Source organism: Hippichthys cyanospilos, chromosome 13 (genome assembly GCF_059441005.1).
Source record: "Hippichthys cyanospilos isolate Australia breed blue-spotted pipefish chromosome 13, RoL_Hcya_1.0, whole genome shotgun sequence".
Lineage (NCBI taxonomy): Eukaryota > Metazoa > Chordata > Actinopteri > Syngnathiformes > Syngnathidae > Hippichthys > Hippichthys cyanospilos.
Genome location: NC_142381.1, coordinates 5,581,875 through 5,597,103, shown reverse-complemented (window position 1 = coordinate 5,597,103; position 15,229 = coordinate 5,581,875). Strand labels below are relative to the sequence as shown.

The 15,229-nt window shown below is 39.9% G+C and overlaps 1 protein-coding gene across 2 annotated transcripts in view; it reads right to left on the bottom strand.

The window, feature by feature from the left end:
- gpc4 (glypican 4) overlaps positions 1–14,930 on the bottom strand; it is a 29,404-nt gene extending 14,474 nt beyond the window's left edge. The window contains exon 1 of one of the 2 annotated variants that reach the window (XM_088431825.1): positions 14,190–14,930. In XM_088431825.1, the coding sequence (XP_088287951.1) occupies positions 14,190–14,346 (157 nt within the window). In that variant the 5' untranslated portion in view covers positions 14,347–14,930. The remainder of the gene's footprint in view (positions 1–14,189) is intronic. The other variant, XM_088431826.1, reaches the window with a different exon arrangement.
- Between the last annotated feature and the right edge of the window lie 299 nt (positions 14,931–15,229).

Here is a 15,229-nt window from a genome sequence, read left to right as displayed (position 1 = left end):
TCGCAACACATCACATTTCACTACCGACAACAGCACATTATGCTTTCCCCCCAAAAACGTAAATAAATGTGAAATTGGATCATTTCCCACGGCGCATGTCGTGGAAAACTACTGTGCCATGGCATGGCGGTTCAAGAAAAATGATCTACGTAGACTACCATTTAGAAAAGTGAAACTGCAATAAAAATATAAATAGGTTATAATAAGCACAAAATGTTGATTTGTAACATAACAGAGCAAACCAAAAACAAAAACGTAAAAAAATTAAATAAAAAAGACAGGCCCAAAAGCGAGTGAAAGTTTCAAAAGGCATCTAAAGAAGGGATGCACCCTGGCGCCATAAACTGGACCCCTCTGTCTGGGATCAAGTCTATATAATCCCCTAGTGACTTCTCTCACAGTCCTTTCCCCAAACTCATCTCTCTCCAACGCTCGTCTACCCCGAGCAGGCCCCGTTCGTGTACACGTGCACGCTCACATGTGCGCACGCTAGCAGCCCCAACTTAAACATATTCACACATCACATCACTGCTCAACACATGGCTCTTTGTACAGGCATGATTGGAGGCACTGGGAGCACACACGTAAGACACACACACTGAACTTTTAGGTCTAACAGACATTCAACTCGCCCCCACCCTTCAGCGGGGGCCACGCCGCACAGCACTCAAAAGGACTATATCCACATGGAAAATAGCCCTAGTTACCAAAGTACACAAATAAAAGTGAGATGGTCGATATTTCACAGGAATGTCCGTAACAAATGTTGTATTGTTAGCTCAAAGACTCAAGTCTCTAAAAACCCAAGGTTTTTAGGTCATGCATATTTTGGAAGTCAATTTTTTTGGCCTACTGGTAGAACACGCACACACACAAAGGCTAAGGCGCGAGACACTGGATGCCAGTAGAAGTCGTCATCATCCTGGGCTATCGACGTGACTAATTCATATACAGGTCGTTTTCCTTCAGTCACAGACATGAATAGTCTTTCTTTTGGGTGAACGGAATCATCCTTCGAGGGGCCTCTCAAGTCACCAGCTTCCCAAGTCCTCAAAGATGTAACAGGACACAGAGAGAAAATGGTGTTGGGGTGTCACTGAAGAGGAAAATGGCCCTTTACGGTGGTGAAAACAAGGGAACAGCACCTTGTAAACAAACGTGACTGTGTGCCGTGGCATTCATCAGCACTCCACTACTTCTCTGGCTTTCCTTTGTGGGGCGACTACCATCCCCTTTTAATGGCTCATAAAATAAGACACTTCCCTTTGACATTGTCCTGCCTCTCAAACGCTTCTCTCAGAAGAAGCATGGCGGGGGAGGTGAAAACGCCTCAGACAAAAAACAGATTAGACACCTTGCCGCCCTCCTTGCCTGCCATCATGCAACCCTGAAGCAGTCAGACATCAGGGAGCAGCCCCCACCAATTGCCTGCACACCCTCCGTCTCAACCCCCGCCACCCTGCAGGCTTAACCAGTGAGGTCAAGGGTTAACATCCACTCCTCTGAAAGAGGTCCTGTCCTCTGACCACCCCCTTGTCCATCAGCCGGCACATCCACCACACACAGTACCCCACCGCAGAAACCTCAGTCATCCAGTAATAATACCCCCCCTCCAACATACTAGCAATTAAGAGTCATAAAAGTAACAAAACACAAACAAAAACTATAAATAGAAAGGCCTCATGGTCAATTTACTCCATCGGACGACATAATAGCCCATTGAGCATTATTTCTATAATATTTTGAAGACGTTGCGAGAAAACGCCAAACTGTGAAAAAAAACATGGGATAAGTTCAAGTTGCACAACTGTTGTTTGCTTCTATAACTAATTAGAACCCACTGGTCCTCTGAGCTTCCACACAGTCAACATTTGTACATAATAAACTGAAATTGGCCATAAATTATGTACATTCCGATTCAAATCACAAGGAATGTTTGCAATGTTAAACTTGGAGGCATGCTCTGCTGTAATTTGTTTTCAAAACAATCGGATATAAAAAATGGGTAGTATGTGAACCATAGCTCCAAATGTAAAGAAACTGACATGAAACAGGAACACAAAGACTATCAATCAACATAACACATGCCTTGCTGTGACACACAAAGGACAGTGCTGATTATCTCAGTAGTAGGTGTTGTTCACTAAGACTTGAAAAATCTGCACGCTGACAGACACTAACATGCACTTCTTACCTCCACAACTTTGCTTAAGGTGTAATTTTCACTGATATGGCAGCCTAACACTAACATCCTATTATGCATCATAAATTCTAAACGGTTTAAATTCATATGTGCGTGATTTGAAGCATTTGTGAGATGCCTCACACAGTCAGAGCTTAATGCCAGAAGCTGAAGGCTCACCGAACAGGTGAAGAAGGTTGGAAAATAACCTTAATCTTTTATAAAATACATTTCTTGGATTATTCCCTTTTCTTTATATCCCCCATCTCCTTTACTTCTGGTGTGGTCCATCACTGTGTGTACATAATTTGAAGGGAATTTTAAGAGAAATTAGATCATTTACACATGGCATCCAGTCAGGAATTTCTGACTAATCATTATTCTCCCCACAAAAAATAGCTTGAGCTTACACTATCTCAAAAGGCTTTACTTAGCAGCTTTTTAATGATCATTTTTGGAAAAGCAGTAATTTCATTCCATGTTGGATGAGTCAAGTTGAAATTAAACCCAAACCTTTAATGACAAAAAAAAAACTAGTTTCAAAAGCTCCATTATTATGCAGAGGAATGTGAGGGAAACTCCCCTTAAAGTTTAGAGACGTAAACAAAATAATAGTCAAAACATATGGCTGCATCATCAGAAACAGGACTTCACACCAAAATTTCATGCTACAATCTTTTGTTGCAACACAGTATTAACAGATGTACGATGTATTATTTTTCCGTATATTGCAAAGACTTCATTCACGCAGTGAGCTGACGCAGGACGATTTTACAACCTTGGAGGCTAGCCTCAGGCGGAGGGGAACATTACAAACACCCACGTATTCACTTCAAGTAGCCGCTCGATACAACCGCAGACATGCTCGAGGGCACCATGCCAGTCATAGCTGAAGAAAGGTGAAGTGTGTCTTGTGCACATTCCAAATATCCCTTAACTCAATGTCAGTGCTATCCTAAAGGCAACCTTACATTTCAATGTATATACCATGGTACTGTATTTGCTTTCAGATGTTCGTGTACAGCTAACATCAAAAACATTGACATCGTTCAATGAAAGGATTAATTCAACAAAGTTTGAGGTTTTTTTTTTTTTTTACATCCAAAATGCACCAAAAGTATGAAGTGAGGAGGGCGTGTGTAAGGGGATTGGGTGTGGTTTTATAATGGCCTAATAAATGTGTAACACCCCCCAACCACAACTTATATTGATATTGACTGATATATACTGATATACTGATATTAACGATCATTTTTGGACCCCTGTGATAAACAAGGAAACATTGTTGAGTACATAACTCTAAATCAGCTATTGTACAGTTGGTTAAAAAGTACCTCCGGACATCCCAAATTGAGGACGTGATTGGTTAAAGGAGCAATATTTAGATTTTCATAACTAGCTGGTTGGTAGGCATGGGACGAGATACAAATTCCACGAGACATCTCCTGAGTCCACGACGAGATATGATTGTAAAAATTTCAAAATGTTTTATTTTTATTGAGCAGGGTAACATTCTTACGTTTTTCCAAATGCTACTGGAATAACAAATGACACAGCTGGGATTTCAGAATAGTTGAAAATGAACAAAATAAAATACTTCAAAATATAAAAAACTTCTAGAATCCTGTGCAAGCCAGTGCTGCCTGCTACAGCTAATAGAATTCCGACTTGCTTATCAACAACTGCATGTCACGGCTCGGCGTCAGGAGGAAATATGGCTGCAACCACGGCATCGCCGACAGAATGTTTCGTAGCCTCCTAAGAGCCTACTCTAAAGTTAGTGTAACCAAAATCCAACAAGATGCCATTTTTCTTGATGAACGCTTTATATTTTTACACTTTAATGCCTAAATCATGGCAGATATTCATGATAATAACCCAATCTTAAAATGGCATATCAGCTGGCTCAACTGAATTACTTGCACTGAACGAGAAATTCCAAAGAAATGCTGCAGATATGACTTGTGCAGGGAACTAATTTTAGTGCACATTTACAGCTGTCCCATGACTCTATTCATTACTAGTAGTCAAACCACCTTGAACTTTTAAGTTTTACTCTAAAACCTTTTACACCAACTACAGAAATCTGCATCATTAACACACTAAATTTCCCTTTTTTTTCTTTTTCTTTTTAATGAGTCACTTGTTTTTGTTCGCGGTAACTGATAGAATAATTGAGAATTCTGCTGCTGATTCATTGCAACTACTGACTGGAATGACTTTTTGATGACTGCTTGTTTATTACACGCAGCTACACCACATAGCAACACATTAACTCAATAAATAGTTGACTTCATCGCCTGACTGAGCCACACAAGAGTTTCGTCCTTGTGTCTGATTCAACAGCAAGACATTCAGCAGAGTCAGATGATGAGAAGCAGTCATTCTCACATGATGAGCAAAGAAAAATACAGCATAATTAATTGAACTTTAAGTTCTTGGTGATACAATCACGAGTGAACAGCTTCAAAGAAAAAAAAATAACACAATACGCCCCAAAGACAAAAAATATATATTTATAATTGTACAGAAAGTCTTTTATGACAAGTGTGAAACGTTGTAATATACTGTAAGCTTCAACCAAATGTTACTGTATTTGGCACACTATAGAAGACACAAACGGTGTATGTTCTTCTCCTGGCAGAGGAGAATATATATACACACACACACACACAACTGTGAAATGAAAATTTTACAAACACTGTTCTATAGTATTCAATGGTGAAAACATAAAACATCAAATGAAAAATTCTTTCTTGTGCAGCAAGAAATTCTTTCTCCTGCGCACTTTGAACAGTAATGTGTGCCTTGTATTTCAACTGTAAAGTTTGTTGGATGATAACAAGGATGCACAGTCCAGGCAGCAGATGTGTGCAACTGGTGCTGTTTTGCTCTTGCAGCATCTACCCAGATTGGGGATCAAACCAACACTGCCAACACAGAGCACCTATCCGTAATTTGAAATTCTGGGCCAGCAGCTCAGCTCAAGTTACAAACCTACTTTATTTATTTGTATTTATGAAATGATAGGCTACGCACACTGCAGTGTAGACCTACATAAAATACATACGGTATTTTTCAGACTATAAGGAACACCAGATTATAAAGCGGATCTCTGCGCATTTAGGGAATCAAACCAGTACAGCAAATGAGTCCAACTATATTCATCTTTATTCCAATGTCCATCCATAATCCATCCATCCATCCATTTTCTTAGCCGCTTGTCCTTGCAAGCTGTCTTTGAGCAGTAAGGAAAAATACGCCCCCAAACTGGTTGTCAGCCAATCACAGGGCACACAGAGACAAACGACAATTCACACTCATAAACACACCTAAGCGCAATTGGAAGTGTCCAATATACTTACCACGCATGTTTTGGCGATTGTGGGGGAAGCCGGAGTAGCTGGAGAAGATGCTTGGGACATGCAAGAAGCACGGGGAGAACAAACTCCACACAGGAAGGCCCGAGTCGGAACCGAACCCAGGACCTCGGGATGTGAGGTGTACAAGCTAACCAGTCTGCCACCCACCACCCATAAAAATAAGCATTACCTGCATATTTTTTCATTATGAGCTAATTATCACAGGTAACTGAAAGCACATTTATGATATGTGCAAAAAAAGTCATTTTCCCCTGGCAATAATCCGGCAACCGTGACTGACAATATTACACACCTAATAGTAATATGTGTTCAGATGGTAAATGGGAATTTAATCTGGCATTCCATTAATAGCTTTGTGAGACATATGATGCAAGATGTGGCCTAAAGACACTGCGAACTGGCAAAAAAGACAAAAACACAAAGTCTGACTCCAAATAGACATGGCTGCTAATGGAAATGTTCTTTAAAGCGGCTTTAAAGGCAGGAAGTTGTGCAGCGAAGCAGATGTGTCTGGATTGAATTTCAATATATTCAGATTTGGATCCGAAGGCATGGTTTTGGATAATGACAGTGTGAAATGTTCCCTTAAACAAATTGAGGATTAACACCCTTCCGCAACAGCCTTCAAAACATTAAAGTGCCAATATGTATGAGGCACATAGTAGTGTGACTTACTATTTTGAACACTTAACATTTGTGGTTAAAAGTGTGGCAAAATAAATTATATATATATATATATATATATATATATATATATATATATATATATATATATATATATATATATATATATATATATATATATATATATATATTTATTTTAAATAAATTGTTTACAATGCCTGTCTGTATCCAAATGCATGGCTAGATAAATCATTCGTAGTTTGTTGTCACCAGAGTCCATTACTGATTACTAAACCAGTTGGGGCCTCTGGCCAATTAAAATTCTCCACTTGTGAGTGTTCCAAATGCTGTCATCCATGAACATTTACCCAGAAGTGCCTGGGGAGATTCCCCAACATCACAGCAGCCTCTCACTCAGCTTCCCTCGCCCTTCTTGGGTTGCCTTCTCCAGCTTTGTGTTCGGGCACAAAAGCTCCCCTGCCATCACCACTTCCGAGGTCACTGCTTTTTCAGGATTTCAACTTGCTTCCACATTTCCCTGAGAGCATTTGCAAAACATAAAAAAGGAACTACCACTGTTTTGTTGCTCCCCCCTCAAAATGTCCCACATGTTAGCGTTGAAATAATCTTTAGACAATGTCTGACCTTTATGTGCAAAGCAGCATGAGGAAAATTTAGAAGCTCAGTGCAGATATGTATTGAGCATGGCAGGATTTACATCATTCTTGATACCGTATTGCATTAAAGTGCCAATTAAAGGTTCTTAAATTTGTGTTTTTGCACTGTATGTAAGTTGAAGAAAAGCAGTGCTAAACACTGGCAAATATGTTAATAATTAGTAAAGTTAGTAAAGGCCAATGACTTTGGGGTCATTTTTTAGTTACTTGACCCCCCCCACCCCCCCAAAAAAAAATCAATGACACCAGCGCACAGCATAGTCATCATTTGCCAATGTGGTCTCTGATCTACTAAACACATGCAAGACTGGTACGCAAAGGCGCTGCTGTAAAAACATTTATGATTAGTGCAACTGATGCACACAAACGCTCATAAACTAATTTTTACACCAATGGGAATGAACACAATCATAAAGGAGAAATTGGCATTGATTCCCAGCAACAACTGATCTTCCACCTTTTCCATTTGTTGCATTCAGGGTATGTGCCTTTTTAAGAACAGTAAACATTTTGCACCTTCGATCTTATGCTTCTGCCACATCTTGCCTCTTAATCCAGTCCATTTTTTTCAATATGTGAGACAAAGTATTAAGGTGAAAGAAAAAGCCAGTGTTAACTTCAATATTTGCAGAAGAAAAGACAAGTTTCATACACAAAAGCAGGGAAGAAGACCGCAATCCAGTTCATGACCACAATCTAATCACTAGGTGCATTGAATTGATTCCACCTGCTGAACTGAGAACCAAGATATCAAAAGCAGTGAGCATTAGCTACAGTTTTAGCACAACCTCTTGCCACCACCAGAAAAAAGGCAATCTAACTGCAATTATCTGCAAAAACACCAAAAGAAAGGTCGCTCCACCCATACACACAGTTAAACTGTACGGTGAGATTTGTTAAATATAGAATAATACAAGTAAGGACCATTTTTGAAATCACATTTTTAAAGGTTTAACACCAACTACTAAAATATTGTGTTCATTAAAAAAAAAAAAATGCCATTAAGGGCAATGATCATACACTGCATTCGTAAGATACTAAAGCAGCTGAAGTCCGCCAGACTTCAGACTCCAGGACATGGCCAAGCAAAGTGCCTCAAGCGGAATGAGGTCAGGTACAAGATTAGGTTTCTGGAGACTCGGCGCTACAAAGAGACAACAAAGATTCTGATATACCTGTTGGGCCTTACGACACTGGACACCAGTTGAGTTGATGGGAAGAAAACCACTCATCTGAGATAGGTTTAGACTTTCTTGTCCCTTGACTAACAGCATAATGGTTTTATGGACCTCAGCCATGAATGGTGCACCATGTTCAAAATGTTGTCAATGTCTATGTGCAGCTCAGCTGCTTACCATGCCGCTCATTCACAATAATTTAAGGCATGACGGGTCAACTAGGGTTCCCATCGAACTCATTTGTCTGCCAACACGCACCACCCAGAAAAGACATAGACCGAATGATTTTCAACCTCAGAGCTGTCGTTAAACAAAATATTCTTTGATCTGTGAGGTTCTTTTGCCTCGAGCCAGCAGGACGCCTGCCATTGTTTTCATCATGTTTTACATTTCAGTTTTGCTCTAAACATGGCATCGGTTCATGAGTCAAGTTCAAAAATCTTAGGCAGTCACGACCACGCCTAAGTTTTTTTTTTTTTTTGCAGGGGGGGGGGGGGGGGGGTGTTTGACAATATAAAACAAATGAAAACCTCCTGCTCCTTTCTCAAATACTAGATTTGTATATTTGAATAAATCTAAGCACAAGCAGGACACAGACAGATTAGACAAATATTAGGTAACCGATTTAAATTGCAGTTTCGAAAAGTGAGCTAAGTGTGAGCGAAGTTCTTGTCAAAGGGCGATGTGAAGTAGGATTTGGGAGTAATTAGCAAGGATTACAAGTCGTCTGGCCGGGAACCAGCACGAGATTTCAACCCAAAGACCCGGGCAAGAAATTGGCTCCACACTCCTTTTCTTTCAATTCATACAAATCCCAACCAAAACACAAAATCCAATCACGATCATTACTACCGACATAAAATCCAGAATCAATGCCAGAGCGGCTTTAATGCAAACCAATAGAACTGAAATCATGAGTTTTCCGTTACTGCAGTTTACAGTAATGACATGACTTCATAAGGGAGATGTGTCACCCAGGGGAATCTCTCCCAAATCAATACAGCCCTTAATTTTGACAGAGCAACACAAACGAAAGCTTCAGAAGCACTGATAGCTGAGAGCCATTTCTATTCCAAACAGTTTATGTAGCAAAGGACTCCAAAAAAAAGTCAGATAATGGATAGTTGATTTAAGTCATAGGATGAAAAGTCACAGTCTATCGTCTTAGTCCTATGAAAATGCATAGTTATCAAAGTTAATATTTGGAATACTAAAAAACTATGGGTCCCGACAGAAATGTCTGGAGTCCCAAAAAAGTGCAAAATTAGGAACGGGAATCTTTGTCTCATGAGTCGATTTTGCAGTCTCTGATTCACTTTAGAATCAATTTCCATTTTAAAATGATTCAAGCAAAAAGGATTTCTGCTTCAATCTATTGATGTGCTAAGAATCACCACATAACTTCAGTCTGCTTTGCAAGACTGAATAAAAGAGGGAAAGTCATTTTAATAACACACACCATTTGTTTTAATTGTACAGCCATGATAAGTGATACCACTAAAGTCAGGGGTAGATTTTGGGGTTTTTGGAAAATTCATAAGTAAAAAAGCCAGGGTTGACTTATACGCGAGGTCGATTGTACACAGAGAAATACAGTATGTGCATTTAGGCTCTATGGTTTCCGACTGTTTCGTCTAAAACACATTCAGATCAACTTGCCCTAGTCCAAAGTCTTTCCTGTCAATCATATCTCCAGTTATTCTATTCATGTCTTGGTCAATTCCTTCAGAGTTCTTTGTTGCCAAATGTTCCTAGCTCTGGGGTTCCCAGTGTGTGGGTCTTGGTGGTCCAGTGTGGAATGTGGTGAGGAGGGGGGGAGGCAAGCCAGCATATAAGGGGGTACTCAATTGTTCCCACACACAGCATCCACCCCCCACTGCTCTCTCGCCCACTTGGCCATTTGTAGAGGTTCTGGCTAAAGCGAAAGATGCAAAGATGGAATTTTAGGCTTTTAGTAGATACGCTGTTCTTGAACTGATGCTGCGCACTAAGCATAATAAACAAGGGTAAGAGGGGAAACTTAACATTCCAAGTTCGACTGGTTAAGAAGGGTGCTTTCCAAAGCCTGTGGAATAGCAAGGCCATGCTAATCCGGACAATTCTTTAGATTGAAAAAAAATACGAATTCTATGGAAGACTTTTTCTGGACACTGATTTGCTGCATTGGTCTGGGTTGACGATAAGTAGTTGCGGAGAGCCGCTGATGTCTAAACTGCTTTGCTGTGTTCACAGAAAGCTGATAAGAAGGGAGAGACAGAGCTGAGCTGACAGGCACGTGTAGCAGGACTCCCACTCCGCTTTAGACGGCCCAAGTCAAAGCCAGGTTCCCCCCGTACCTCTTCCTTGTGATATATAAACTAAATTATTCCGAGGGCTCACAAAAGAGTTACTGAGTAGATGTGACGTTTAAAGGCACAGCGCCGAGTGCATGAGGATTCGTTACGTAACACAGGTTCAAAGGTAATTACGATCTATTTAACATGTCAGCACCTTTCTACACCAGCGTTACCTATTGTACATAAAATATAAAATACGATGGAACAAAATATGAAAGTAGAACAAGATACATTGTCATTTCACATGAAATTGCTGCACCGAAATATGTGAAAACCTGCTGCCCATATGAAAAATACTAATATTGCTCAGTACATTTAGTACCAACAAGGTATGAAAATCAACTTTTTTATATTTGACTTAAGAGGGTCTTTTGAATTTTATGGAAATGACATTAAAAAACAGACAAAACATTTGGATTTTTTTTTAACAGTTAATTATTACAAGAGTTAAAATACTAGGTCAAAGTGCTTCTGAAAAGGACTGCTAAAAAATTAACCTTTGGGTAATAAATGGCCTTGACGGGCTTTGTGCGCACAAGATTCCTTATCCACTATTGGGAGACACTATCAATTCTCTCGTAAAAATTTCCAGTGAATGTTTTTTTAAAACCGGTTGAAAAGGCCCACAAAACGTATGAATATGAAGGGTTTCACCTTGAGGCCATTTTATTTAGAGCAAGCATACACAAAGAGTATCAGACATTATGCAATGGACCCATTAAGATGAAAGTAAAGAATGATCCTCTTTGTTCCATAACTGAGGCATTACATCAAACCCTGCAGTGATAATATAGATGCTCTTCAAATGTGAGCATAGTGCCAAAAAAAATGCAACAACTAGACTCTGAGGTTGTACAAGTATGCATGCTATCTTGGTCAAAATGTAGCAAAGGGACAACATCTGTAACATAATAACAAGTGCACAAGAATACATTTTGAGCACAAACGCGTGTTTTGAGCTCTGCTGAGTTACAGAGTGCTCGTTTACTCAGTCCACCTGACAAACCAAACCAACAAATAGTAAATAGCATTCAGAGTGCTGCTTGGGGAGCATGGATGTACACAACACTGAATATTATACTGCATACAACGTACACAAAAACAGTGCATACATTGTATACAAAATTGAATTTTGCAAGTAGGTATTTTGAATGGCATTATTTCTTGTGTTATACTGGTTTTATAGTAGTTTATCTCGAGTTCATTCAAACTTTCTTAGTTTGAGTAAAAAAGAAAGAAAGAAAGAAAGAAAGAAAGAAAGAAAGAAAGAAATTGCAAATTAGATAGACTGATATGAAATACTTATATTTTGATACAATTTTCAGTCATATTACCCAGCCCTAAACGGAGGAAAAATAGAGGATGGAGGAAACAGAGGCAAAATAATGCCTTGTATAAATTTTCCAGGGGCAACGCAATGGTGGAGTGGCTGGCACGTCTGCCCAACAGTTCAGAAGTTCACTTCCAGCTCCGGCTATCCTGTGTGAAGTTTGCATGTTCTCCCTGTTCCTGTAAGGGTTTTATCCAGGTAGTCAAGTTTCCTCTCACATTCCAATATTTATGCTAATGCTATTCAAATAAACTTGCCTTCTGAATAATTTAAGGGTATAAATGATAAGATTCAACATTATTTTAAAATGTATCACATCAGGGAATGTTTTTTCCAGTCAAGTGTGCTTTACAGTGGCCATTAGTAGAACTTAGGTTGAACTGTGAGGCGGCCGTGCTAACCACTGCTCCACCAAGCTGATGCTTGTTATACAAGACCTCATCCCATCCCCAATGAACACACATATTGAGTTTCCTTTTCATTGAAGTCTGACCACAACAATATTCCAGGATTCAGTGTGCTTCCTTCTGGTTCAAGTTCCCAAATTTCTGAATTTCTGATTGCATTTCCACGTTCCATAGAATCATAATTCTAATCATTGCCTATTTGTACACAGCCTTACGGACAAGACATGAGCCATACAAATGTCTTAATTTCCACTGAACTCCTGTGATGAATCACCTCATACTGAAACAGATAAGAAATCAGGCCTTGGACGAAGAATGTGGAATGAGACTGATCCAGTGCGATCAACAAGGAATTCACAATCTGAGCCCGCTGTTACTGTCCATCACTTAATTTGGTATATGCTGAAGCAATTGGGGTTTCCATTTCACTTTTACTGCATTACAACATCTTTATTGTACCTCTTGTCGGACCTCAACAAAGCCCCCAAAGGAACATTAATGGTAACAAACATCCCTACCGCTGCGCTGTGCCAACAATAACACAAGATGTCCATAGTTGTAAAAGGCAGGTTTTTGAATCCTGTGTCTCCTATAAGAGTCATATTCCACCAGTCTGATTTATTATCAGTGAGAGAGTGCCAGTAAATATTTCGAGAAGTACTTATCCAGCACCTGGCAAACATGTTTTCACCCTCCATCTAAAAAGAAGCTAAAGTTATTCTGGAACAATGTCTCAAGCTATGGTTTGGATTGTACAGTACTCAAGAGCAGATTTTTTAAGCAGTTTGTGGACACTTTTGACTCAGTTTAACAAAAATGATCCTTGGAACTTGTAGCTCTTTAAGGATGAATCGTCTCCGTTTCCATTTAAGACAAAGGAAACTCATTGAGACAGTCTGCTCATAACGCCCAGACATACCTACACACAGACACACACCAGAAATCTAAAAAAGGGAAATACAGGTGGTTGTTAATGAAAACCACTGGCAAATGCATTTTTGACACCAAAATATGGTGGCATGCTTGGCTGACCAATAACTGAAATGCATGTTAAGGATGGAGCAACGAGAATAAAAAAAATCATACTGGACTGGAATTAAATCAACAGTCTGGGTAAGTGTGCATATTCATTTAACCACCATAAAAAGGAAATGGGAGAAGGGAAGGATTTGAAGTATGCGGGGCACAGTGGAATTTCAAACCCCAACTCTGCTCCCCCACTCCAACCCTCACAGTAAAAGTTGCTTCCATTTGTTTCCATGACTTGGGTTTAACACACAATTATCTACGCTGTTGCTGAGCTTGAATGTTTTGTATAATAACATAATCTATCTGAAGATCCCTATAATACACTAAATTTTGTCAAACTTGACATGTAATGGAAAGGTTGTTTACTGTGACTAATATATTGTCAGAGCTTCATTTCATGTTTTTCTTTCTATTTACTTTTATCAATGCATCGCTGACTTTGTCAAATATAAGCACAGTTAAAATACCTTTAAAGTACTTGAAAACGTGTGTAGATATTTTTTAAAAACCCAGAAAACTTGTTCTCACTAACTTCAAAGGCTAAACTAATTCCCTGACAGCTTGAAAGTTTTACTGAGGAAGCTTGGGAATAAACACAGGCTGGCTTCTTTCAATGGGGAGCACACTGTGTGAGTTGATTATACCTCTCCATTGTTATGAATTGCCTTCAAGTATTTCCTAAATGAATGTTATATTTACTAACTGATGTGTTGCCAGCCACCCGCTAAACTTGAGACCACGTCACAAATGGCAAAGCAGCTCGTGCCTCTACTTTCTTTTGAAAGAGATGCCTTGGAAAAAGACTTTCTTCTCAACAAAAAATGGCATTTGTAACTGCTCCGGAAGCAAGTAAACATTTAAAAATATAATGTTGATTCTCAAGTGTCTACACAGTAGACGGAAGCGAATAAGGACGTTCGATGTTCAACTTGACCAGCAGAAAATCTTTGTGGCCCAAAAGCGGGCCCCGATCCCCATATTGAGAGCCATTCCTTCAGCGCACAGTATACAACAGTCTTATAAGCAAATGACTTCAGATTTACCGTTAACTCCTTTGTTCGGAACATCGTTGACGTCGAAGCCTTTGGAGCTGTAAGCAGCGCGAACATCGTTGCAGTTTTTTGACTTTTGCTCCGCCGTGGCCGACGCACAAAACACGACCAGCGTGCTAAGCACACACAGCAACAGCAGCGTCTTCATTTTGTGTCAGTTTCAGACAAAAACAAACAAAACAAAACAACAACAAAAAAACAAGATGACGTAACCACAACGTTGACTGCAAAACTGTCCTGCAGTGCTGTAATTTAAGTATGGGCTACGCTAATGTTCCTCATGGAGACGCGTTGCTTTCCTTCAGCTCAACAGACGCGTCATTCACTCAAAGGAGAGGGGGCAAAAATCAAAATCACCCCAAACCGCTGGAAAACACGCTTTCTTAATCCGTCTAACAAAGAGAGTCTAAGAAAAAAAATGCCGGGTTCCCCAATCGTGTAAAAGCACGAAGACGAGACCAAAAAAAAAGTTTTGAAAGAGTTTAAAAAACTTTTTGGACTGCAGACAAGAATCCCAAACGCTGGCTCTTCAGTTTCGACGACAGTAAAAACCACAGGCGGGGACAAAGGGGGCTTATTCTTTCGCTTCTTTTCTCGCCTTATGTCCACACGCGAGAAGGCCGTGGTTTCTGCGGGTCGGGACACTGGACTACAAAACGGTCCGACTGCGATCCAGATGCAGGCTGAAGGCGCTGGTAGACACCCAGGAGAGAAGAGAAGTTCCGGGGACAAAGAGGGTGGAGAGCAGAAACACCAGGGGTGGAGTAGGGAGCAGGAGTGCACAGGAAAAACCGTTGGAGGAAAAAAAATCCGACCTGCTACTTATTGCCACCTGCCCAACATTTGATAACCCAACAGCTTCACAAATTTATCACAAAATTTTACTTTAATTTGGGGCATTTTCATCTGTTGATCCGTATGAATAGGTATATTACTACAGATAAACATTGAAACCACTTGACCATGGCCTTTTTCGGCTCAAACTGAAGAAGAGGTGACAATTTTCCGCGCTGGTTTTAGCGGCATACATT